We start from the raw sequence: 27,882 nt of genomic DNA, 5'->3' as shown, positions 1-27,882 counted from the left end.
ATTAAATTTCCTAAAATGGCTAATATTTTAGCAGTTGTAAGAATGATGATGATTTCTGTTCCTTTAACAAAGGTTTTAAAATGACTAAACATGATATTTATGCAGTTGTGTAGTTAACACGCAAGCTCACAAGCTACTCACAACTGATTTTTGTTGTTGTTGTTGTTTTTTATTTTTCTAGGGCTTCTGTCTTTGTAAGGTATATTCATTCCTCAGTAATGAAACTTAGTATATACCATATGGCAGCCTTGTTCCTAATGTGAATTATACACAGCATGCGATTAACCATCCTCTGGTATGAGACTTATATCTCCTGTGGCATTCACTAACACGTCTGTCTGATGGTGTGATGTTTTAGGACTTGAATATTTGGTGTTTCTTGGTTTGTTTTAATTTCATATTTTCACACAAGCTTGGTCTGTTTACCTTTATTTTTGTGTCCTTTCTTTCTATGTTCTCCCCACCTCTCTGCTTCACCTTTCTTAGCAAAGATGAGGATTTCTACCTTCAACATACATTGTTGGTCTTGTCTTCTGTTTTTGTTAGGAGGGACAGCAGTGTGATAAAAGAGGAAATCAAAGCCTTTCTTGCCAATCGGAGGATTTCCCAAGCAGTTGTTGCACAGGTTACAGGTAAGAGCTGAAGAGCCCTTTATTCTGGAATCATGTCTAGTCTCTGCCTTCTGGTGCAGATGTTGGAATATTGCTTGCATTTCTGCATTGCAGTGCAGACCTGTCAACTTAGGCATAATAATGTATGCCTGTGATTTAAAACCCATTGTCTCTGGTATCATGGAACTTCTCCAGTGATTTTTTTTTTTTTTACTTGTGCTAGTAAATTTTATAGCATTTGTGATAAGCACAAAATTCCCCATCTTATGGCTAAAGAAGGGTTCTGTGGTTTTCTTGTAATTGTGACAAAGCTCATGACACACGCACATCCAACTGCTATCTACATTTCATATTTTTAAAAGCTTTACGGTCCTCCTAATTCCTGATTTTACCAATTAAAAAATGATTCATGAGAGTAAAGGAAGTTGTTTGTTGTTTTTTTTTTAACCACTTTTCTCTATGTGAAAGCTTTCCTCAAACCATTACTGAGAAGATAAGAGTTATCATGGTTTCTCTTTGTTCTTTATATCTCATCCCATTACCCACTCCACCACAGCCCCATCTTCAGTGTGTGGTGTATATGTGTCATTCTCTATTCAGACTGCGTTTTTTTATGGAGTTCTTAAATTCTGGGGTAGTATGTCTTCTTTGTTGGTATGTAGTCTTCCCTTCTTGGATATCAGTGGTTTATAAGACCTTAATAAAATCAACTATGCCCTAGTCATGAGAGGAACCAGAAACTCTTTTAACTACGTTTTGTAGTTGATACATTGTTGTATGTTGTCTATTAATAGATAGGAAAATTATATTTTTCCTCCTCCCACCCTTTTTTAACATGCCATTAGCAGCTATGTGACTTTGGGCTTTTTAGCCTCTGCATCTCAGTTTCTTACCTCTACAATGAAATAGTAGGATCTGATCATACAGTACCTTCCAGTTTTAAGATATCATTTCTGTTCTCTAGACATCGATATATATTGAAGCTAATTTACCTAAAAGGTTGTTATTGACCATAAATATGGTTAAAGATGAAACTTGAGACCTCAGGAGTCTTAAATTTCATCCCAAGAATCTAAGGTCAACCAATCTTAATACATGTATGTGTGTATAATATATAACACTAGTAATATATTTTTATAAATGATGCCTCTGTTCACGGTAAAAGATTTTAATAAAAGGCATATCCTTCCATTTAGAAATCTTAAACAGGGGGATGGTGTGTGAATTTAATTTTTATAATTTTCAAAAAATACTTAAAATAAATTCTTACCTTTATCTCCAAGGATTAAGGAATATGCTAATGGGACTATAAGGGCAAGTTAAGTGAGTTTTACCAAAATCCACTGATGGGCACTATGAAAAGATGGAGTGTTTTCTTTAGGACTTTTACTTTGCCTCCAAGATTATAAGCAATAGTATCTTCTAGTTTGCCACCCTACAGAAAAGAACAAAATTGTAGTGTTATAGAACAGTATTATAGAGTTGATTTTTTTTTTCCAGGTGGAAATATTTCTCAGCATCTTGAATACTCTGAATCTTGAATCATCTTAGACTTTTAAAATAGTAGCTTTTGAAACCCACCTGACTTTGATGTAAATTATAATAAAGTACCTTTAAATGGAATTTCTTAGGAGTAAAAAGGATTAGCTATACAATAGTGGATTAAACATAGTAGCCTTGCCTTTTTGGAAAGGGAGAATGAAAGATGTTTCAGCATCTTGCTATTCAAAGTGTAGTCCATGGAAGAGCTAATTTGGAGCTTGTTAGAAATGTAAAGATACAGAGTACCACTCTACATGTACTGAATCAGAATTTACATTTTAATCAGATCCCCAGGTAATTTTGGTTTGAGAAGTACTATTCTAGGAGATTGGTAAGCTTTCCTGACATTAACTTCAATGGACTGGCATAGTTTTAACATTGTCCCACTCAGTAAGAGTCATCATGATGCCATCTCCTGTTTTTGAAAATATCTGTTTATCACATGGACCTTTCTTTTGCTGCGGTAACCATAGGATTTGATGCTGTTAAAAACTTCTTTCCCCATTTCAACCTCAGTCCAACTTATTCTTCCTCCTCTTCATTTTTGCTCGAAAAGCTTGGGTGCATTTTCCCTTAATCATATATCTTTGATAGTTCTCCATTGTCTGAAAAATGAAACTCCTTATAGTCTGGCACCAGCCTCCTTTTTATTGTCATCTTCTATTCACTATTCTCCTTAGCTAAATTTAGGTCCTTGCCATTTTCAGAATTCTTGCTTGGATCCTTACAAATCGTTTGTGCCTAGGATGCCTTTCCCCATCTCACCTTAGCCTTATAAAATTGTGTTTATCAAGATTAGCTGCTGTTATCCTCATTCTGACTTCTCTGATCACTTTGGCTCCTGTAGATTTCTCTTTTTTTCTAAAATCAATTACACTAAGTTCACCATGCTTAGATACTAAGCTCCATTTCAGTTATGCATTTGTTTATGCATTTAGAGTTCTTTAAATGCTGTGATCTTTCTTATATATCCTGAGAGTCTAGCATTATATGTGCTCTCTGAAGATTTCAGAGATTTATTTACCTATCTACCTTGTAGTGCTATCTTGTAGGGTAAAGGGAATTTTAGTGAAGCTAACACAAGCTATACATATGAAAATTTATCCATTGACTTTGTCCAGTGATGTTCCCTCTCCAAAAATAATTATTTATTTACTCCAAAAGTGCAGCATGAGTTTCTGCCCTTAAGGAAACCCAATTTTTTCTCTTATCTGCTTTAATTGAATTATTTATATAAGGCAGGGGAGTGGGGATGATTTACAACCGCATTGTTTCATTGTCCCATTGATAAACTTGGTGAATTCATGTATTTCTCATGTATTATTGTGTTATGCTTTCATCCGGCCCATCCAGCCATCAAGCTAGACTCAGGGACAGGGCTTTTCATTCTAGAAAAGAGATCCAGTTACAGAATAGTGAGTTGGTGAGAACCAGTATAAAGCCTGGCTCTCATTACTGGCATACTGGCACAGGTAGCCTATGTAAGGAAGCCGTCTAGCATTTAGGACTAACTCACCATGGGTACCTGATCTCAGTATATAGGCACTTTTTTATCTTTAAACAAATTAGTCCAGTGTATCTTAGAGGAATATCTACCTGATGAAATCTACCCCAAAATAAAGTTTAAGATGTGGCGTTCCAGAATCTTTGTCCTATAATGGAGTCTTAAAAAGTTAAATTCAGGCGCACCTGGGTGGCTTAGTGGGTTAAAGCCTCTGCCTTCGGCTCAGGTCATGATCCCAGGGTCCTAGGATCAAACCCCACATCAGGCTCTCTGCTCAGCGGGAAGCCTGCTTCCTCCTCTCTCTCTGCCTGCCTCTCTGCCTACTTGTGATCTCTGTCTGTCAAATAAACAAACAAATAAAGAAATAAATAAAAGTTAAGTTCAACTCTAATATGTGAAATAATGAAATAAATCAACCTTGAGATAAAAATGAGAACAAGCATAACAAAAGAAAATGCTAAATAAAAAAAATGTAGTGAGGTGCAAAATTATAACACATGTGCTTGTTCCAGAAACAAATACAGAGGCTTCTTTTTATAGATTTGGAGGATTTCTATAATAAGATAAACAAGAAGTTCATGGGTGGGGTCTGTATAAATAATATCCTACTGATAGGAAAAATGACAGTATAAACAGGATATAATAACAGTGCCTGCTGAATTTCCCAGCATGTTATTTGTAGCTTCTTTCACAGAGTCACAGCTGCTCCCACCAAGGGTAGATTTTTACCTCTGTTAGAGGTCGAGCAGGATTCTAAATGCTGACTAACAATGGTGGGATGGGGAACATAGCCCTTGCTTTAGTAATAACCCACACGTGGGTTTTATATTCACTTTCATGATAAAACATTTTCTTTGGCTCTTAGAATTACTAAAATATGATTTTCTTTTTAAATGACCTCTGGGAAAAATCAAGGAGGCAGAATAAATGAGTAAGTGGGCAGAGCATGAGGGAGTGCTTATCAGCCAAAAAATACACTAATTGGATTCATATCCTCTTAAAATGGATGAAGAAGAAAAAATTTACATCTCTGAACTTTAAGAAATCTAACACAATTTTGTTTTCTTGAGTGATAGTAGTGTAATGAAAAAGCAACCACGAAACTCTAGAATACCAAAGTTCTAGTCCTTCTGTCTTAAATAGCCTTGGGGTCCTGGGAAGAATTATGTAGCTTCTCTGAGCCTCATTTTCTTTATTTATAAGATGAGAGGCTTTGACCAAGTATTTCCAAGAATATTTTTGAGTTATCAAATTCTGTCCTGTTTTTTGTTTTTTAAAGATTTATTTGTTTGAAAGAGAGAGAGAGAGAGAGAGAGAGCGCATATGAGTGGGGGAAGGGGCAGAGGGAGAGAATATCCAAGCAGACTCACAGGACTGGATCCCATGACCCATGAGATCAGGACCTGAGGCAAAACCAGGAGTTGGACACTCAACCAACTGAGCCACCCAGGTGCCCCAAATTCTATTCTGTTTTTAAACAAAGTTCATTTAGGAACGCCTGGGTGGCTCAGTTCGTTAAGCGGCTGCCTTCAGCTCAGGTCACGATCCCAGCATCCTGGGATCGAGTCCCACATCGGGCTCCTTGTTCTGTGGGGAGCCTGCTTCTCCCTCTGCCACTCTGTCTGCCTGTGCTCTCTCTCTCTCTCTCTCTGACAAATAAATAAAATCTTAAAAAAAAAAAAAATTAAACAAATTTCATTTAACCAGTGTGCGTCTTACCGTCTCATTCCCAAAATGTAAGAATTTGTGTAGAGAAAGCTCAAGAAAGCTCTGAACCAGTTTTAGAAATGTTCCAACTGTACTTAGATCACTTCCCTTTTTTAAATTTATGTTTAAAATGAAGTTTGAAAACACTGCATATTCAACCTAATTATAATAATTTCTTTACAGAGATAGGTATATATTGATCCTGTCCTTAAATGGAGAACTTCAGACCAGATACTAAAAACCAACTAAAGTGTCAGTATCCTTTTTTAAAAATAGACTTCATTTTTTAGAGCAGTTTTAGATTCACAGCAAAAGTGAGTGGAAACTACAGAGTTCCTGTTTGCTCCCTACCCCCTCCACATGCATAGACTCCCTACTACGGGCACCTCCCACTGGAGTGCTACTTTTGTTATAATGTGTAAAGCTACATTGACACCATTATTATCACCAAAAGTCCATAGTTTACATTATATGTAAATGGTTTTGTACATTCTGTGGGGTTTTTTAAAAAAGTATAATGACAAGTATCTGCCATTATAGTATCATAAAATGATGCTACGGTTTCACTTCCTAAAAACCCTCTGTGTTCTGCCTGTTCATCCCTTATTTTCTTCCTGCTAACCCCTTGGCACCCACTGTCTTTTTACTGTCTCTACAGTTTTGCGTTTTCCAGAAAGTTATCCTAGAATATGTAGCTTTTTCATGTTGGCATCTTCCTCTTAGTAATGTGGTTTTAAGATTCCTTAAATGTCTTTTCATAACTTGATAGCTCATTTCTTTTTGGTGCTAAATAATATTCCATTGTCTGAACTTAACACAATTTATTCAGCCATTCATAACTGAAGGACATCTTGATTGCCTCCCAAGTTTTGGCAGTTATGAATAAAGTTATAATGTTGTTAGGGCATATATCACAGACTGTAGTATTGTCCTAATGTCATATAACGAAATATAACTAATTGTTAAGCTCATTTAACAAGATTTTTATCAATTCCTGCATAATGAATTTCACTAGTTTTAGATAGATCTCTGATATGAAGGCAGTTACCTGTCTACAAAAGGCAAATTTCTATATTTGAGATTTAACATCTGTCTCCAAATTGAAAAAGTTTAAAGTTTTTGTTTGTTAGGAGAAAACTTCTTTTTAGATCTTTGAATGGACTGCAGTTACCAACAATGTAAAAATTTTTGCAGAGTGCAGTTAGGATTTTCTCTTGTTTTGGAGCCTCTAGAGAATAAGAACAGATGTTGTCCCGTGGTTCAAAAAATTCTTGCTTTTTTATCTCATTTTCTTCTATATTCTGCAATTTGCTGGCAAACTATTTTCTCATAAACATAACACATAAGGTTATGTTTTCCTTTTCCTAGAGAAAAAGTCTAGCCTCTATATCTGAATACCCACATTTTCTCACTTTGGTGATAGCTGAGTAAGAAATTGGGGTGAAATTAACTTCAGAAGATACTTTTATTTTTAGAAAATCAGTTTGCTACAATTCTTGAAATTCTTGAAATTCCTTGTTCTATCAAGGCTTTCATCATCTCAAATACAGTGTATAGGACTGCACATTTTTAGTGTCAAAGTTAAGAAGGTTGATTTGCAAGTGAGAATAAGATTTTTCCTCCACCTGTATTTAAAGTAGAAACTATATTTTAAAAATTTTTGTTCCACCATAAGCTTCAACAAAAGTGACTTTAAAAGGTTAGACATAGATGTGGCTTTTCCCCCAGTTAGTCATTTTCATTTTTGCTTCTCACTAATTCTTGTTTCCTAAGATGATGGAGAAAAGTCTTTACCTGTAGTATAATATTACTTTAGCAGTTTTAGAAACTATTTCTTACTTAACATAAGTTAATTTTCCTTATATTAAAAATAAAAAAGCAACAGGAATAAGTGACAGAATGCCCTAGTAAATAAGTCAGAAGGTTTCTGTGATAAAACAGCAAAATCTAAAGTTCAGCTGTAGTTCATGTGAGTCATCAGGCAATATTATAAATATCTTCCTGCAGAAAAAAGCTTTGAAGGGATAAATACCATTTTTTGTAAACTATAGTATGGTCTTTTATGCGTTAAGGAATTATTCTGTTAACTCTTGATGTTTACTCAGCGATAGATCTTAAATCAAAGGATTTGACCTCAGTTGCTACAAATAATTTGTTCTGTCAGGAAGACATAGTAGATTTAGTAGTGTGTAGTTACTAACTTTAGTAACCTCTAACTTTAGTAAATTCTAACTTTAGTAACTTCCTTATGTAAGGAACTGAAGCTTGAGCTAACCAAACTAACCAGGTTTGAGGGTGTTGGTACTGAGAGGTCTGTAAAACTGACAATCATTCAGACTCTTATGGCCTTTAAGAAAGCTTTTAATATCACCATGTGTCAACTTTAGCTAAATTTAACTATATCTTTTGATACTACAAAACTTGAGATATCCAGGGGAAATATGCTTTATTCCTTTATTTTTAGTCACTTTTATTTAGATAAAATTTGTATAAGAGTATTGGTCTCTGAATTGTACCACATTTATACAGTGGTATAACCAAAATTAGGAGATAAAACATTTTTGGTATTTCATCAGGTTCTTCCTGCCCGTTTGCAGTCATATACCTCACCCCACTGCAAGTCCCTGCCAGCCACAGATCTGCATTCTGTCAGTATAATTTTGCATTTTCTAGAATGTCATTGACTAGAATCATACAATATGTACCTTTTTTATGTGTCACTTCTTTTTGTGACTTCTTTCACTTATGATACTTTTGAGATTCGTTAGTATTGTTACATGTTCTTAAGTTTTAAATGCTGAATACTAGTTAATGGAATGGCTATAACAAAATTCATTTATCCATTAATCAGTTGATGGCCATTTGAGTAGTTTACAGGTTTGGGCAATTATGAATTAAATTGCTGTTAACATTTGTCTGCATGGCTTTACATGGATATATGTTTTTCATACCAAGGAGTAGGATTGTGGTGTTATTGGTAAGTATATGTTTAACTTTTCAAGAAACTGTCAAGCTGTGGTCCAAAATGGCTATACCATTTTGCACTCCCACCAGCAGTATATGAGATTTCCAGGTGCTTTGCATTCTCTTCAACACTTGGTATTTAGTATTTGTGTTTCTCTTTAGGTTTAGCCCTTCTAGTGCATATGTAATAGCATCTCACTCTAGTTTTATTTTGCATTTTTCTAATGATTAATTATGTTGAGCATCTTTTCAGATGCTCATTTGCTATTCATGTATCTTCTTAGGTGAAATGTTTGTCAAATCTTTTACCCATTGTTTTTTAATCAGATTGTTTCCCTTACTATTGATTACAAGAGTTCTATGTATATTCTGGGTACAAGTCCTTGAAAAAGTGGATATAACAGTTATCCTATTTTCAGGCTTGCATTTTCATTTTCCTAGTGTTATATTTCAAAGAGCAAATGTTTTCATTTTAAGTTATATTTATCTTTTTTTTCCCTTTATGGTTCATGCTTTTTGTGTCCTAAGAAAATATTCCTAAATTAAGTCTGAAAGATTTTCGTATGCTTTCTCCTGGAAGCTTTATAGTTTCAGATTGTACATTCAGGTCTATGAACCATTTCAAGTTAATTTTTTGTGTATGCATAAAGTAAAGGTTAAGACCTACTTTTTCCCCCTATGTATATCCAATTGTTGGAGCACCATTTGTTGAAAATGGTCAGCAGTGGTCAGGTGACTAGTTTTTCCCTACTCAGTTACATTGGCACCTTTGTCAGAAATCCAATGAGTATTTATGCCTGGGTCTATTTCTGGACTGACTGTTATATTCCATTGGTCTTTACGTTTATCCTTATAACAATACAAAACTACAAGACTTTTGTAGTAAGTCTTGAAGTTTTTCTTTCTTAAGATCAGTTATTCTAGGTCTTTGGCATTTCCATATACATTTTAATATTACCTTGTCAGTTTCTACAAAAAAGGTATTTGTAATGAGATTGGGATTGGGATAATGTTGAATATAGGTCAGTTCATATTAGGAATTGACATCTTAATACTGAGTGTTTTAATCCGTGAACATGGTATGCCTTCATTTCTTTAGATCTTTATTTCTCTCAACCATGTTAGTTTTCAGGGTATAAGTCTTACACATATTTTCTTGAGTTATCTCTGTTTTGCATTTTTGATACTATTACATTGGTACTATCTTTAAAGTTGATTTCTAGTTGTTTGTTTCTTGAGTCATAGAATAATTGATTTGGGTATATTGATATTCTGTTTTCTCATCTTGCTGAATTCATTTATTCTTGTAGCTTTTTAAAAAATTCTTAGGATTTTCTCTTTGGACAATCATGTTATCTGTGAGTAGACTTAATTATCCTTCTTCCTTTTCTTTCTTTTTTTTTTTTTTTTAAGATTTTATTTATTTATTTGACAGAGAGATCTCAATTAGGCAGAGAGGCAGGCAGAGAGAGAGGGGGAAGCAGGCTCCCCACTGAGCAGAGAGCCCGATGCGGGGCTCTATCCGAGGGCCTGAGATTATGACCTGAGCCAAAGGCAAAGGCTTAACTCACTGAGTCACCCAGGTGCCCCCAGAACTATTTTTCTTTCTTTTTTTAAAAAGATTTTATTTATTTATCTGACAGACAGAGATAACAAGTAAGCAGAGAGGCAGGCAGAGAGAGAGAGAGAGAGAGGAGGAAGCAGGCTCCCTGCAGAGCACAGAGCCCGATGTGGGGCTCGATCCCAGGACCCTGGGATCATGACCCGAACCAAAGACAGAGGCTTTAACCCACTGAGCCACCCAGGTGCCCCCAGAACTATTATTCTAACAGACTTTGCTCACTATGTGTCTTCATTAATTCTTGCAATATTTCAGACTTTTTCAATATATTTGTTATGGTGATCTGTGATCAGTTATCTTTGTGTTACTATTGTAATTGATTTGGAGCATCATGAACTGCTTCTATCTAAGACAGCCCCTCCTTCTTCCTTTTCAGTGATTGTGCCTTTTATTTCTATTTCTTGCCTCAATCCACTGATTAGGACCACTGGTTAAAAACTGAACATAGTAATGAGAACGCATATCTTTGCCTTTTCTCCAAGCCTAGGGAGTAGGCATTCACTCTTTCACCATTAAGTGTGTTCTTAGTGTTAGGTTTTTCATAGCTGCCCTTTATCAAGATCCCCTTCAAGGGAGTTTCCTCTGTTACTGGTTTCTGAGAATTTTTGTCATGAGTGGATGTTGTATTTTTGTCAAATACTTTTTCTGCATCTACTGAGATTACCTCATGATTTTTCTTTTTTAGTCTTGTTAATAGGGTGGGTTACACTGATTGATTTCCACACGTTAAACCAACCTTGCACTTTGGGAAAAATTCCACTGACTCATGATGTATTATCCTTTGTATATGTTTTGATTCAATTTGCTGATACTCTAGTACTGTAGAGTATTGTAGTATTGTAGTATCTGTACTCATTAGGGGTATTGTTCAGGGATTGTTTTGCTTTTTCCATTTCCTGTAATGTCCTTGGTGTAGTTTATTATTATGATAATGTGGCCTCATAAGATGAGTTGGGAAGTGTTTCTTTCCCTTGTGTTTTTAGAAGAATTGATGTAGAGTTGGTGTTAGTTCTTCCTTAAATATCTTTGAAACTTTGCTTTTTTTTTTTTTTTTAATAGTGATTATCTTACACTTGGCTGTTACTTAACTAAAGGATAGGTTTCTATCTTGTACTGAAGGCTGCAGATAGCATATAGAATCTCCACTATAGAATAGTGTAGATTATCAGGTCCTTAATATCTCAAAGGTTGCCAGCACTTTTCTACATGATTTTATCCTTGGCAGAAATACTTTGCTCTTGCCTGTTGCCTAAAATAGCAAGATTACAAACCACAAACCAAATTGAATTTGCTTTAGATAGAGCAATAACCCTTCCCCTGTGCCCTACTATGCCCGAGTATAAGACATAGTTTTTACTCACTTAAGCTTGAGATTTTGCTTCCTGTAGTAGTTTTAAAAATATTGAATGGCCTGTCTCTAAATCTGCTCCCAAGCAGATCTGTGGACAGTTTCTTGGTTTCCAACACATTGATTTTAATGTACATATCCAATATAACATTACCCTAGGCTTGCTGTCATTGTTCTTGATGAGAACGTAGGGAAGAGATTTAGAAATTTTTTTTTAAAGATTTATTTATTTATTTATTTGACAGAGAGAGAGAGAGATCGCAAGTAGAGAGGCAGGCAGAGAGAGAGAAGCAGGCAGGCTCCCTGCTGAGCAGAGAGCCTGATTTGGGACTCGATCCCAGGACCCTGAGATCATGACCTGAGCCGAAGGCAGCAGCTTAACCCACTGAGCAGTCCCAGGCACCCCTTTAGAAACATTCTTAATGTGATCTTTATTTAATGTTTTGAGACATTTTAAAGACTAGAATATGCTGTTTTCATAAAAGTGCATTTTTTTCTCCTTTGACTGCTGTGAATATAAAGATTGACCATGGTACCCAAGACCTTTTGTTTCTAAATATTTTTTTAGAAGACATATTACCAGTTTGTCTTGATTTTTCTAGACATAAAGAATGTCTTTGAAATGTTTGAGTGGTATATGTTAAAATAATTTTCATGTGTAATAATATTTAGTAAGAACAATATCTCTTGAACCATTGTTGCTTACACTTTTATTGTATATTTATATATAAATGCATATAATTTATATATTTGTATATATACATGTATATAAATGTATATAAAGCTCAGCTTTATCATTGTGCTAGGCAGCCTACCAGGAGAGCACATAGCCCTCTTAAGTGATTTGTGGATAACCAGTGGCTCTGCATTTTATTGCTCTGCACCTTGTTAGCTAAACTTCTCTTTTTGGAGGGTTTTTATTTTTAGCTGTAATTTATTTTAACACTTACCAAGTGCTAGATGCTCTGCTAACTGTTTTATGTATTTGAGAGGCAGGTGTTAACTTCTTCAGTTACAGGCAAGAAAACTGAGGCTAAAGGAGAGTCAGTTATTTCCCCATAGTCACACAGCTCATTGCCATTTGTCTTGCTGCAAAGCCAGTGTTCATTACATAGCATTACAGTTTATAGATGCAGTATAGTGCAGTGGTCTAGAGCATGACATTGAAGGTTAAAATATGTTTTGGGGGGCACTTGGGTAGCTTAGTGGGTTGGGCCTCTGCCTTCAGCTCAGGTCATGGTCTCAGGGTCCTGGGGCTGAGCCTCACATCGGGCTCTGCTCAGAAGAGAGCCTGCTTCCCCCTCTCTCTGCCTGCCCCTCTGCCTACTTGTGATCTCTATCTCTGTCAAATAAATAAATAAATAATCTTTAAAAATATATATATGTTTTCTGTCACTTACTAGTTACATATCTTTGTGCACATTACTGAATATCTTAATCCTCAGTTTCTTCTTTTGGAAAATGGGAATAATAATAATACCTACCTAACAGGGGTTTTGAGATTAAATTAGTTGGTTTATGTAAAGTTTCTGGTACGTAGTAAATGCCCTAGAAGTCTTATTATTATCATGATATGATCTATGATATATATCATTATGTGATATATATCATATATGATAATGTTATTATCATTATTATACTCCTTAGTCCCTCTCCAGATTGATTTTTCTTAAGCTAAACTTCCTGAGACTAAATATATTAACCATAATGTTTCTAGCCTTTGGCCACTTAATAATGAACTTTAAAATATATATAGCACCCCCTGTTCATTTCAGTATATTTATAAACTAGGATGTGAAAGTAACCTATACAGTAGAATATCATCCAGCCATAAAAAAGAAGAAAATCCTGCCATTTGTTACAACATAGATAGACCTTGAAGGTATTTGTGACAACATGGACCCTATTCCTAAATAAGTCAGACACAGAGAGACAAATATAGGATATCATTTATATGTAGAATCTTAAAAAACCCCAGATTTATAGATACAGAGAACAGACTGGTGTTTGCCAGTGTTAGGGAGTTAGGGGGTCGGCAAAATGGGTGAAGGTGGTCAAAAAGTACAAAATTCCACTTATAAATAAATCCTCAGGATATAATGTAACAGCATGGGCACCATAGTTAACAGTGCTCTATTATACATTTGAAAGCTGCTAAGAGAGTAAGTCTTAGAAATTCTTATCCTAAACACACACAAGAATTTTAACTATGTATCGTGATAAATTTTAACCAGACTTATTGTGGTAATCATTTCTTGAGAAATTTATCAAGTCATTATATTGACACCTAAAACTAACATAAAAAATGTCATGATAGATTAGGGATTTTAATGTAAGAGTATAAAAAAACATGTTAGTGAGTTGATTTCAGATTCAACATTGCAGCTAACCTTTAAGAATGTATCATTTGTCAGGTTTTAGTGTAATATCAGAGAATATGCAGTCTATTGGGGGGGGAACTGTCTATACTTTAACCATTGCTGTGTATCTTTGCCAACAATTGGTACATTGTTAGATGTTGTCAAGTATTTACTCCTTCCTTTTCCATCTGAAAAAAATACTGTGTAAGTTCATTTGATATTAGCATGGAAAACTTTCTTCACCATTACTATTCCATTTTGATGTACACAAATTTGCCTTAAAAATATTATTTACATAATTATAGCTAATACTGAGAGTTAGAAAGTAGGAAGGAAAGTTCAGTATAAATATATAGAAAGTTCAGCTCTTATAGCAAGATCTTCCTTTTCTCTGCCCCATAATTTTCAACCTGTTGACCTTGCCAGAATTCTGTCTGGTATCCTTATTTTATTATTCAAAAGGTAGGGAAATCATTTGTGGCGATGGTTGTACAATGCTTTAAATATACTAAAAACCATTGAATTGTACACTTTAAATGGGTGAATTACATGGTATGTGAATTATATTTAATAAATCTGTTTTAAAAGATAGAAAGGAAAGTGAAAATCATTCAAAATTATTTTTTGAACAGAGTTAGGTCACTAAAATGAAATTTAAGATTTTTCTATGTATTCTTATTATGGAAATAAAAACCTAAAAAACTAAAAGTGAAAAATTAAAAAACATAAATTTACTTAATACAGGGCTAAATCTTTCTTTTATCTCTGCCCCTTAGTCATAATCCCCTTTTCAGAAGGTAGGTACTTCACCAGTGTCTGGACAGATACTTTATGCATTTACAAGCAAATAAGTAGGGTCCTGGGTGGCTCAGTCGGTTAAGTGTGTGCCTTCAGCTCAGGTCATGATTCCAGAGTCCTGGGATTGAGCTGGGTGTTGAGCTCTCTGCTTGGTGGGGGGAGCCTTTTTCTCCCTCTCCTCCTGTTCCTGCTGTCTTGCTATCTCTGTTGCTATCTCTTTCTCTCTCTCTCTCTCATAAATAAATAAAATTTTAAAAAAACAAATAAGTATGGGGTGCCTAGTGGCACAGTTGGTTTTTGTGCAGATTGTGATCTCAGGGACATGGGCTTGAGCCCAGAATCAAACCCCACATCTGGCTTCTCAATCAGCATGCAGTCTCCTTGGGATTCTCACCCTCTCCCTATTCTCCTCCCATTTGTTCTCTCTCTCTCTCTCAAATAAATAAGTCCTTAAAAAAAAAAAAAAAAGTAAGCAAGTATATCCTTAGTCCTTTCTCCTTTTTTGCTAGAGGGGTTGTATGCTATTTACATTATTCTATACTGAGCTTTTGTAACTTGGAAGTTACCCCATATCACTATGTAAAGAATATTATTACTGGGTTTGGGTTTGTTTTTGCTTTTGTTTTTGTTTGTTTTTTGGTGATTTTGTTCTTTTATTGGTACATAAAATAATGATCATTTTTATAGTCATTGTTGTCATAGATTTGATGAAATGTGGTATAAGTGTTGATGAACATCCTGCTTGGTTTGATCTGCAAATCAGTTTTAACTGTCTATACTTTAACCATTACTGTGTATCTTTGCCAACAATTGGTACATTGTTAGATGTTGTCAAGTTTTCTAACATGGTAAAAGTGAAATGGTATTTCCCTGCAGTTTTTTTTATTTTACTTTTTATTGAAGCGTAATAATAAATAACATTAGTTTTGTGTGTACGACATAATGATTCAAAATTTGTATATATTGTGAAATGATCACCACAATAAGTCTAGTTAACATCTGTCATCCCACATAGTTATAAAATAATTTTTTTTCTTATGGTAAAGACTTGTGAGATTTACTGTCTTAGCAGATTTCATCACTGCAGTTATAAATGTATTTTTCTGATTATAATTTAGGTTAAACATCACTTAATATTTATTGACCATTTATACTTTCTGTGAATTGCCTGTTTAAATCTATTGCCAGCTTTTTTGTTTTGTTTTTGTTTTTGTTTTAAGATTTTACGTATTTATTTGACAGAGAGAGAGAGAGAGCAGGAACACATCCAGGGGGAGTGGAAGAGAGAAAGCAGGCCTCCTGTTGAGCAGGGAGCCTGATGGGGGGCTCGATCCCAGAACCCTGGGATCATGACCTGAGCCGAAGGCAGACACTTAACAACTGAGCCAACCAGATGCCCCGTTGCTAATTTTTAAAGGTTGTCTTTTTCTGTTTTGTTTTAATTTAAAATTTTTTGACAAAATTTTATATACTTAAGATGTAAATGGGGTTTTTGGTATGTGTATATATTGTTAACATTGTCCAAAAAAATGCATAGTATCCCATCTTCTAAATACTATAATTTTTAATCAACTATTAACATTTAGCAATTTAGTAACTACTTTAAACGGGTTTCTTTTGCTTTTATTCCCCACGCAGGCACTCACTAAATATTTGTTGAATAAATTAAGTAAATAAAATTTAGATAAAGGTATAGATAAGATTTAGCTTGATGATTGTTATAATCATATTCTCTTAAATACACATGTACTTTTGTATGTGTAACTTACTTTTTTTTAAATATATATACACACTCCCTTTGACCATGTAATTTATCTCATAGGAATTTATCCAATGTAATAGTTGCTTATGTCTACAGTGATACACGTGCAGGAATATTTATTGCAGCATATTATATTTTAGCAAAAGATTCTAAGTAACCTGAGTGTCCATCAGTAGAGGACTAGTGAGGTAAGTTATGATAGATCATATTATGGAGCACTATTTATTTATAAAAAAAAATAAGGCAGGTCTATGTATCTCGAGTAGAATGGGGAAGAGAATGTGTTGTAAGGTGGTGGGAGAGAGGTGAGTGATTTTATTTTTAAGCACCGATTTTTAAAAGTTTTTATGATTATTATTTATTTTTTTCAATTTCTTTTTTTTATTATGTTAGTCACCATACAGTACATCATTAGTTTTTGATGTAGTGTTCCATGATTCATTGTTTACATATAACACCCTGTGCTCCATGAAATCTGTAAACATAATTTTTTGAAACATATACTATGTCAGAAGCTCATCAGTAATATGCACTGGCTAGATTCTACTCAAGTATTACCAGTTTGTTCTGTGTGCTCTTTGACACCAGTTAGAATCACAACAGTTTTTAATATAACTCTAAAATTCAGTTCTAAGAGGAGCACTGGATGGCTCAGTTGGGTAAGTATCTGACTCTTGGTTTCAGTTCAGGTCATGATCCCAGGGTCATGAGTTTGAGCCCCGCATTGAATGGACTCCCATGTCAGCAGGGAGTCTCCTGGGTGTTCTCTCCCTCTGCTCACCCTTGTGTATGTGCTCATTCTCTTTCTTTCAAGTAAATAAATCAAATATTTTAAAAAATAAAAATAAAATAAAATTCAGCTTTAAGAAAAATGCAGAAGCATAAGTAAAACATTCTTTAAGAAGAACAGAGGAATGAGTTTAAACAAATTTGCCCTACTAGATATTAAAGTGTGCCATATGGTTAACAAAGTAAGTAAACAAGATTGTACTGCCAGACTGTACAGAACAGAATTCATTAATAGATCCTTGTACATAAGAAAATTTAGCTTAGGGGTGCCTGGGTGGCTCAGTGGGTTAAAACCCCTGCCTTTGGCTCAGGTTGTGATCCCAGGGTCTGGGATCGAGCCCTGCATCTGGCTCTCTGTTCAGAGGGGAGTCTTTTGACACTGCTCTCTCCCTGCCTACTTGTGATCTCTGTCAAATAAATAAAATAAAAATCCCTTAAAGGAAAAAGAAAATTTAGCTTAAATAAACAAAGTGTTTCAAATCTGTAAGGAAATGGTGTTTTTCTATTGGTTGTTTAAAATAAGTGTCAACATCACACCAGAACCAAACATGAGTTTTCATATAGAATAAAGAGGCAGATATAGATACTTAAGGAAAAAAAGATTTATTTATTTGTTTGTTTGTTTCAGAGAAAGTGTGACTGGGGAACGGGGGAAGGGGAGCAGAGGGAGAGGAAGAGAGAGAATCTCAAGCAGAATCCAATCCCTCTGAGCGGGGCTGGACATGGGGCTTGATCTCATGACCCTGAGATTATGACCTGGGCTGAAATCAACCATTGCTGTGCAATGAACTGAACCATCCAGGCACTCCTAGATATATTTGCTTTTTATTTTTATTTTTTTAAGATTTTATTTATTTGAGAGAGGGGGGGGAGAAGCAGACGCCTGGATAAGCAGGGAGCCAAAGTGGGACTCCATCGCAGGAACCTAGGATCATGACTGGAGCCAAAGGCAAATATTTAACCAACTGAGCCACCTAGGCGTCCCAAGATATACTTTATAATGCCGGATAAAGGGTACTGTTACATTACTGTTAGAAGAAAATACTGGATACTTTTGTTATTTTAAGGTAGGAAAACTTTTTAAAAAATTAACATATAATATATTATTTGCCCCAGGGGTACAGGTCTGTGAATCATCAGGCTTACACATTTCATAGCACTCACCATAGCACATACTCTCCGCAATGTCCATAACCCAGCCACCCTATCCCTGCCCCTGCCCAACCCCCAGCAACCCTCAGTTTGTTTTGTGAGATTAAGAGTCTCTTAGGGTTTGTCTCCCTTCCAATCCCATCTTGTTTCATTTTTTCCTTCCCTACCCCCCCAAACCCCTCACCCTGCCTTCCAAATTCTCATATCAGAGAGATCATATGATAAATGTCTTTAGGAAAGCTTTTCTTATGTAATACATAAAATCCAGAAGATAAAGTTAGGTGGACTTAAATGTGTAAAATTTTTAAAAAATGTCCAATAAAAGACTGTAACAAGATTCACACAGAAAGATATTTGCAATATAGAGAGCAAAGGATTAGTATCAATGATACTAATCAAAAGAATGATTTCATGTTATTATGAAAACAACAAATAATCAATGGAACAATTTACAAAGGCTATCAGTATATAATTTACAGATTTAATATAAATGACCCGTAAACATACAAAAAAATTTGCAGCCTCTTGGAAAATAAAATAAGAATAATCAACTGCAAGTTAACAGCGTTTTTGTTTTGTTTTGTTTGCCTGTTAGATCAGCAGACCTTAGTAGATTGAGGGATACTGCTGGTTTAAAACAGCAGAATAAAATTTTTCTTCACTTCTGTCTAACCAAGCACAAACAATAAAAATAAAAGAAAAACTGTCTTTGATGAAGCAGTAACTAGAACCTTAAAACACAGACAAAATCAAATAAGAATTCTGAGTCAAATGAGAAAATGATGGTCACTGAGATGTGCCTCCTCCATTCTGGAGAAGGTAATAAGTTTGTCTCAAAGTACTTAAGATATGAATGGTTGATCCATTGTTTTTGGTTTAAGAATAATAGTTCTAGTGGTGCTTGGGTGGCTCAATCAGTTGAGTGTCCAACTTTTGGTTTTGGCTGAGGTCATGAACTTGGGGTTGTGAGCTCGAGGCCCAGGTCAGACTCAGCTGGGAGTCCGCTTGAAATTCTCTCCCTTTCCCTGTGCTCTTCTGCCCTTCCCCTGCCCCAACTTGCACTCACTCTCTCTCTCAAACAAGCAAGTCTTAGAAGAAGAAAAAGAACAACAACAACAACAGTTGTAAAGTGATGAGGCAACAAGAATAATGGGAATATTCCTGTTTAGATAAAATTCAGTATAGAAACTCCATACCTATAAGCAGTCATTCTCTAGTTCTTCATTTCCCCAGGTCCTAGCAAGCACTGACTTACTTACTTACGGTCTCTGTGGAGTTACCTAGAGACAGATTTCTGGTCATTTCATAAATAGGCTCATACATTCTGTGAACTTTCATGTCTGCCTTCCTTTTACTTAGCATAATGTTTTCAAGATTGTGAAAAGGTTTCAAGATTGTGACATGTATTAGTACTTCATTTCTTTTAATAAATGAATGATTTTCCACTGTCTAGATAATACTGTGTTAACAGACTGTTGAACATTTGGATTATTTCCACCTTTTTGGCTATTATGTATGATGCTGCTGTGAACATGCATGTACAGGTTTTTTGTGTGGACAGATTCTCTTGGAATATACCTAGTCTGGAATTGTGGATTACATGGTAATTCTGTGTTTAACATTTTGAAGAACAGCCAAACTTTTTTCCATTTTACAAACCCACAAATGTAGGAGGGATTGATCCAATTGCTTCATATTATCACCAGTGCTTGTTGTTATTCATCCGTTTAATTACAGCCATCCTAGTGGTTGTGAAGTGGTATCTCAGTTTTAATTTGTATTTTCTTAATGACCAATGATATTGACCATCTTTTCATATGCTTTTTGGACATTTGTATATTTTTTTGGAGTAACGTCTAGTCCTTTGTCCATTTTTAAATTGAGTTTTTATTTTTTAATATTGAATTGTGTAAGAGTTCTTTATGTATTCTAGAAAAAAGTGCCTTGTCAGATGTAGGGTTTGCATTGATTTTCATATTCTTATTGGTGCCCTTTGAAGCACACAAGGTTTTAATTTTGTTAAAATTCATTTTGTGTTTTCTTTGCTTTTGGTGTCATAACTAATGAATCATTGCCCCACTCAAAGTCACACATATTTATGTCCATGTTTTCTTCTGAGAGGCTTATAATTTCTCATATTTAGATCTTTGATCCATTTTGAGTTAATTTTTGTATATGATGTAAGGGGAGAGTCCAATATCTTTTTTTTTTTTTTTTTTGGCACTTGGATATCTAGTTGTTCTAGCACTGTTTGTTGAAAAGACTGTTCTTTCCCTACTAAATTTTCTTGTCAACATTGTCAAAAATCAGTTGGCATTAATGAATGTATGGGTTTACTTCTAGACTCTCAGTTCTATTCCATTGATCTGTATGTCTATCTTAATGCCAGTACCACATAGTCTTGATTTTATAATTTTAACAGTAAGTTTCGAAATTCGGAACTATGAATCCTTCAACTTTGTTCTTTTTTGTTGTTGTTAAGAATGTTTTGGTTCTTCTGGGTCCCTTTCATTTCCATTGGAATTTTTAAATCAGTTTATTAATTTCTGCAAAAAAGCCAGCTGGAATTTTAATACGAATTACATCAAATCTGTAGATCAATTTGGGGAGTGTTGTCATTTTAATGATATTAAGTCATCCCGTCCATGAATATGAGATGTCTTTCCATTTATTTAGGTATTCTTAAATTTTTTTCAACAGTTTTTTGTAGTATTTGTTTTATAGGCTTTGCATTTCCTAAATATTTTATTCTTTATGATGCTATTGTAAATGGAATTACTTTTTTGAAATTTTTTTTTATTCATTGCTAGTGGATAAAAATGAAATTTAATTTTTAATGTTGATTTTGTATTCTGCAACCTCAGTGAACACGTTTATTAGTTCTAATGTCTGTGTTTGTGTATGTGTGAGCATGCATGCTCACATGGATTCCTTCAAATTTTTTAATAGACAAGATCATGTCATCTGCAAACAGGTTGTTTTACTTCTTCCTCTCTAATCTGAATGCTTTTTTAAAATAGTTTTTTTGTTTTTTAAACTAACATGTATTATTAGCCCCATGGGTACAGGTCTGTGAATCGTCAGGCTTACATACTTCACAGCACTCACCATAGCACATACCCTCCCCAATGTAATCTGAATGCTTTTTAAATAGTGAGAGCAACATCTCCATGTTGTTCCTGATCTTAGTGGCAAAGCTACTCAGTATTTAACCATTAAGTGTAAGATATCAATTTTTCATAGATGTCCCCTATCAGGGTACAGTAGTAATAGTTTGCTACTATTACTAGTTTGTTCAGTGTTCTGTATCACAACAGGATGTTGGATTTTGTGAAATTCTTTTTCTGTGTCTTAAAATAATCCCATGGATTTTGTGATTTACTAATATGGTATATTACATTGATTAGATTTTCATGTATTCAATAAACCTAGCTTTCCTGAGATAAATTCCACTTGGTCTTGGTATAAAGTCCTTTTTATATGTTGTTGGAATCAGTTTGCTAGTATTTTATTGGATATTTACATCTGTACTTATAAGGGGTATTGATCTGTAGTTTTCTTGCAGTATCTTAGTTTGGTTTTGTCCTTATGGAATGAATTGAGAAGTGTTTTCTCCTTCTCTGCTTAAGTTTGTGAGGGGTCTGTGTGTGTGTGTGTGTGTGTGTGTGTTTGAGAGAGAATTCTTTTTTAAATACTTGATAGAATTTACCATTGTAGCCATCTGACTTTGTGGGGGAAGTTTTGACCAATTCAGTATCTTTTCTTGCTGGAAGTTTATTCACATTTTCTGTTTCTTCTTGAATTGGGTTCCACAGGTTTTTTAGGAATTTCTCCATTTCATCTTGATTATGTATTATTTGTTGGCATATAGTTGTTCATAGAATTCCCTTTTTATTTCTTAAAGGTCAGTAGGAATGTCCTCTCTTTCATTCCTGATTTTAGTTTTGAGTCTTCTCTCATTTTGCTTGTCAATATTCCTAAAAGTTTCTCAATTTTGTTGACCTATTTCAAACAATTTATTATTTTGTTTTTTTTCTCTATTATGTTTTTATTTTGTGCTTCTTTTATATCTCCTCTATATAATTTCGATTCCTTTCTTCTGCTTGCCTTGAATTTAGTTACTCTTTTTCCAGTTTTTTTAAAGGTACAAGTCCAGAGTATTGATTTAAGGTATTTTTTCTTTTTTCAGTAGGGACATTTACAACAATAAATTTTTTTTAAAGATTTTATTTATTTATTTAGCAGATAGAGATCACAAGTAGATGGAGAGGCAGGCAGAGAGAGAGAGAGAGAGAGGAGGAAGCAGGCTCCCCACTGATCAGTGAGCCCTATGCAGGGCTTGATCCCAGGACCCTGGGATCATGACCTGAGCCGAAGGCAGAGGCTTTAACCCACTGAGCCACCCCTGCACCCCAACAATAAATTTCTCTCTGAGCACTTCTTTAACTTCATCTCATATGTTTTGGTAGGGGGTGTGTGTGTGTGTGTGTGTGTGTGTGTTTTAATCATCTCAAAGTGTTTTCTGATATCCCTTATGATTTTGTCTCTGACTGATTGGTTAGGACTGTTAATTTCCACATATTTGTGAGCTTTTAGTTTTTTTTCTTTTGATTTATAATTCATTCTATTATGTTTGGAGAGCACACTATGATTTAAAAATTATTGAGACTTGTTTTGTGGCCACACATACATCTGTCCTGGAAAATGTTCCATGCACACTTGAGAAGAATGTGTATTCTACTATTGTTGAGTGGAATGTCTGTTTTTTAGGTCTAGTTGGTTTATGATGTTCAGATCTTCTGTTTCCTTATTGATCTTCTGTCTGGTTGTTTTACCTGTTATTGAAAGTGGAATATTGAAGTCTCCAGCTGTTATTATCTATTTCTCTTTTCCAATTCTATCAGTTTTGCCTCATATATTTTGTGGCTCTGTTGTTTATATTTATGTATTTAGTTTATCTTTCTCATGAATGAACCTTTTTATTGTTGTAAAAATAGCTTTCTTTTGTCTCTCATTACAAAAGTTTGTTTTAAAGTCTATTTTGTCTAATGTTAGTATAGCTACTCAGGCTTTCATTTGGCTATGTTTACATGGTATATCCTTGGCCATACCTCTACTTTCAACCTATTCATGTCTTTGAATTTAGAATGTACAGTTCTTACATACAATTTACAGTTCTTATTGGAGTGTTTAATCCATTTAAATTTAGTATAATTATGATGAGATAGGATTATGTCTTCCATTTTGTCATTTGTGTTTTATGACGTGTCTGTTTTGTTCCCCTTATTGCTTGATTACTTCCTTCTTTGGTATTGAATATTTTATAGTGTTCCAATTTAAGTCTTTTGCCATTTCCTTTACTATATGTTTTTTAGTTACTATCTTAGTGGTTGCCCTGGGAATTACCATTAACTTATAATTACATAACTAGAATGATTTAATTGTTAACAATCTATAATAGATTAACAGCAACTTAATTTCAGTAATATAGAAAAACTTAACTCCTTTATGGCTTTATTCCCTCTTCCCCTGCTTTGTGCCATATATTGTCATACAAATTATATTGTGTACCCATCAACTTAGATTTATAATTACTGCATTGTCCACTTTTATAAAGGATAAAAGGAGTTATAAACAAAAAATGCATTTATACTGTTTTTTTTTATGTTTAATTATGTCATTGCTTTTACTGGCACTCTTTATCCTTCATGTATATTTGAATTACTATTAGTGTTCTTTCATTTCAGATGAAGGAATTCTCTTAGCAGAAGTTTTTCTTATAGGACAGGTCTGCTGACATCAGATTCTGTCCAGTTTGTTCACCTGGCAATATCTTAAGGATTCTTTCATTTTGGAAGGATAGTTTTGCTAGATATAGAGTTTTTGTTCGAGATTCTTTTTCCTTCCCCCAGCACTTTGAATATATTATCTTACTGCTTTCTGACTTCTGACAATTTCTAATAAGAAATCAGCTATTAATCTTATTGAGTATTCCTTATATATTATGTCACTTTTTTCTTGCTGCTTTCAAATTTTATCTTAGTCTTTGGTTTTCAACAATTTATATTTTTAGGTATAGGTCTCTCTTAGTTTACCCTACTTAAATACTACTAAGCTTCTTGGACTTGTAGATTAATGTTTTCTTATCAGATTCGGGAACTATTTGGCCATTATTTTTTCAAATATTCTTTCTTCACTTTTCTGTTTCTTGTAATAGATCATCTTAGTCAACCTGTCTTTAAGTTTCCTGATATTTCTTCTGTCAGTTCACATCTGGTGTTGAACATCTTTAGTGAATTTTTAATTTCAAGTTTTATACTTTTCAACTCCAGAATTTCTATTTGATTCTTTCTTATAATTCCTCTCTTTTTATTGATATTCTATTTTATGAGGGATTTTTCTCACAGTTTCCTATAGTTCTCCAGACATTTTTTTTAAAAGATTTTATTTATTTATTTGACAGAAATCACAAGTAGGCAGAGAGGCAGGCAGAGAGAGAGGAAGGGAAGCAGGCTCCCTGCTGAGCAGAGAGCCTGATGTGGGGCTCTATCCCAGGACGCTGGGTTCATGACCTGAGTTGAAGGCAGAGGCTTTAACCCACTGAGCCACCCAGGGGCTGCCAGACATGTTTTTTGTTTTTTTTTTTAATTCTTTGAATATCTTTAAAATAGCTGATTTAAATTTTTGTCTATTAAGTCCAACATCTGGATTTCTTCAAAGACAGTTATTGATGGCTTCTTTTACTATGCGTTATTCTTTTTTATTTCTTCACATGGCTTATAAATTTTGTTTTGTTTTTCAAACTGGGCACTTTTTAAGTAACATAATGTGGAAATCTGGAAATCAGATTCCTCCCCACCCTTGGCTTTGTTGTGGTCTCTGTTTGATATTGTTGCTCTTTCTTTGTTTAGTGACTTTCCTGAACTAATCCTATAGTCAGTATTCTTTGTGGTGTGAGGTAATTTCTTGTTAGCTTAGTTGTCAGCTAATTGTTGTTCAGAGATTTTCTTAAATGCCTGAAGCTTCTAAGTTTCCCAGCTTTGCTGAGGCGCTCTGCATGCCTTTAATGCTCAGATAGGCACTTCATAATTCTGCCCTTGCCTTCACATTCTCTTTATACTGTGCCTCCCAGTAGCCATAGGTGAAATCTTAGTGCTTTCATAGCTCTTTCCTGTGTGTACATATTACTGTGATTATGTACATAGACACAGTACTACGCATGTGCCTAATTTTTTATATTGCCCAAAAATATGCCAAAGCTTTTCTTTCTTTCTTCTTTTTTTTTTTCAAGGTATTATTTATTTATGACAGAGATAGAGAGAGGGAGCACAAGCACGGGGGAGCTAGAGAGGGAGAAGCAGGCTCCCCCCTGAACAGGGAGCACAATATGGGGCTTGATCCCTGGACGCTGGGATAATGACCTGAGGTGAAGGCAGACGCTTAACAACTGAGCCACCCAGATGCCCCGTCAAAGGTTTTCAAAGATACTCATAGACATCTCATTCCTCCGCTTTTTAAATATTTTGATCAGCTCCTTGTTTGCCTCAGCTGTCATCATTACCTCATTTAATATTAGTGCAATGTTAAATGATTGTCACTGATTGTTTTCAATAAACCACCTCCCTTTGTACTTCCCTCCTAGAGAAAAGTCTGTTTACACCCAGTGAGCTCTGAATCAGGTCAAATGAGGGCAAGCCTTTACAAATGGGAGTTTCCAGGGAATTGCCAGATAGGTCCATTCATGATAGTTCTCTTTGAATGGTATTTTGGGGAACTCCAAACCTGTTTTACTCCATCCAGTGGCTACTAAGCCATTCCTGTTTTCACTGTGATTGAAAGAATATTGATTTCAGTAGTGATAATGGGAATGGATGTAGGTCTGGTTAAAATGTCATACAAGTGATCTCATTAAAATTAAGTACTTTTTCTTAAATAAGCACTCCTTGGATTGTTGCAAACTTTTGGTTAAGTTGAATTCTGACAATTTTTGCCAGTATTTTTATGGCAGAACATCTTTTGCTCTTACTATTTTTTTTAGAGGACTTGTTTCTCAGAGGTCCTAGTCTGCCATTCTCCTAGACCTCACTCCAGTTTAACAGATTTTGGAGGAAAGACTAATCCCTCCTAAATTATTTCCCTTGTGGAGTTATCCTCAAAAAATAAATGTGGAAGACGAACATAAGAAAACAAGGACTGGGGATACAACACCAATAAACCTGTAATGATAAAAACTTCTTGATGAAGAAATCTTACCAACCAAAAATTAAATTGAAAATTTGGGTCGTAACTGGAAAGGAACAGAAGGACCTTTTAGGGAGCATGAAAATAATCTATATACTAATTTGAACAATGGTCATATATATATACATATGTCAAAAGCCACTGAAATATATATTTAAGAGTAGTGTACTTTATTGTAGATAAAATATACCTCAGCTAAAAACAAAAAATAAACTTTGTAGTAAATCTTGAATCCATTTGAATCTAGACCTGTAAGTAAACAACTATGGAAATTATGAATCCAGAACAGAATATAAATGTTGACTCTGCATTTATCTTCCAAATATCAGAGTTAGGTATATAGGCCAGGGAGAAAGATAGGGAAAGTATAGTATATATATGTATTAGTTATCTATTGCTGCATAAGAAATAACATCAGATCTTAACAACTTGAAACCTAAACCTTTATTATCTCAGTTTCTGTGGGTCAGGAATGTAAGAGCAGCTTAGACAGGACATTCTGGTTTAGGGTGTCTCAGGAGGTTACAGTCATTGGGAGGTTTACCTAAGTCTAGAGGTCTAGATGGTTCACTTGGGTAGCTGTGGGCAGAATGTCTCAATTATTTGCCACGTGAGTTCCTCTATAGGTCAGGTTGAATGGTCTCACAGCATGACAACTAGCTTTCCTTAGAACCAGCTATCAGAGAGAGAGCAAGGCAGAAGCTGTAACGTTGTTCATGACCTAGTGTCAGAAGTCACAGACTATCATTTCTGCCATATTCTCTTGGTTGCACAGACCAACTCTCAAGCAGGGTTTTAGGGGATTACACAAAAGGAGGAAGACAGAGAATAATTAGGGGTCATCTTAGAGCCTGGCCACCACTGCCTGCTAATTTCCTCAACGTTTTTAGCCAGGAGCCATTACATACTGCCCACAAGTTAGAAGGTAATGCTTCCAACCTAATGTTTGTTTGTTTGTTTGTTTGTTTTTTAAATGATTTTATTTATTTATTTGAGAGAGAGAGAGAGAAGAGAGCAAGCACGAGAGGAGAGAGATCAGCGGGAGAAGCAGACTCCCTGCCAGGGAGTCTGATGTGGGACTTGATCCCAGGACTCCCGGATCATGACCTGAGCCGGAGGCAGTCGCTTAACCAACTGAGCCACCCAGGCGCCCCCAACCTAATGTTTTTATATAACCCATTTCCTTGCTTTAATGCATTTTTTTAAGGTACCTTGCTTGCCTTATAGAAGCATTTACTAAAATTGAGTAATAGTTTATTTTCACTCTATTAAAAATTTTTCTTACATTCAAATCAAACTGATTTTTATGTTTTTATATTTCAAAATTCTGTCTATAGTTTGTCTATATAGTATACAGTATGCATATGTTTACTTTTAGTAATTATTTCTGCCTACCCTATGTCTGCATATGCTTGGAATGATCTTACCCTAAGTGTAGTTATTTCTAAATGGTAAGAATTTGGATGTGTGTGTTTTTTTTTTT

The 27,882-nt window shown here is 34.8% G+C and overlaps 1 protein-coding gene across 7 annotated transcripts in view; it reads left to right on the top strand.

Moving 5' to 3' along the window:
* HMBOX1 (homeobox containing 1) overlaps positions 1–27,882 on the top strand; it is a 193,577-nt gene that overhangs the window by 93,072 nt on the left and 72,623 nt on the right. For all 7 annotated transcript variants that reach the window (XM_059372440.1, XM_059372412.1, XM_059372431.1 and 4 more), the window contains exon 4: positions 547–632. In XM_059372440.1, the coding sequence (XP_059228423.1) occupies positions 547–632 (86 nt within the window). The remainder of the gene's footprint in view (positions 1–546; positions 633–27,882) is intronic.

Source organism: Mustela nigripes, chromosome 1, assembly GCF_022355385.1.
Source record: "Mustela nigripes isolate SB6536 chromosome 1, MUSNIG.SB6536, whole genome shotgun sequence".
NCBI classification, from domain to species: Eukaryota; Metazoa; Chordata; class Mammalia; order Carnivora; family Mustelidae; genus Mustela; species Mustela nigripes.
The sequence above is the reverse complement of the archived record's forward strand: the minus strand, read 5'-3'. Positions and strand labels throughout refer to the sequence as shown.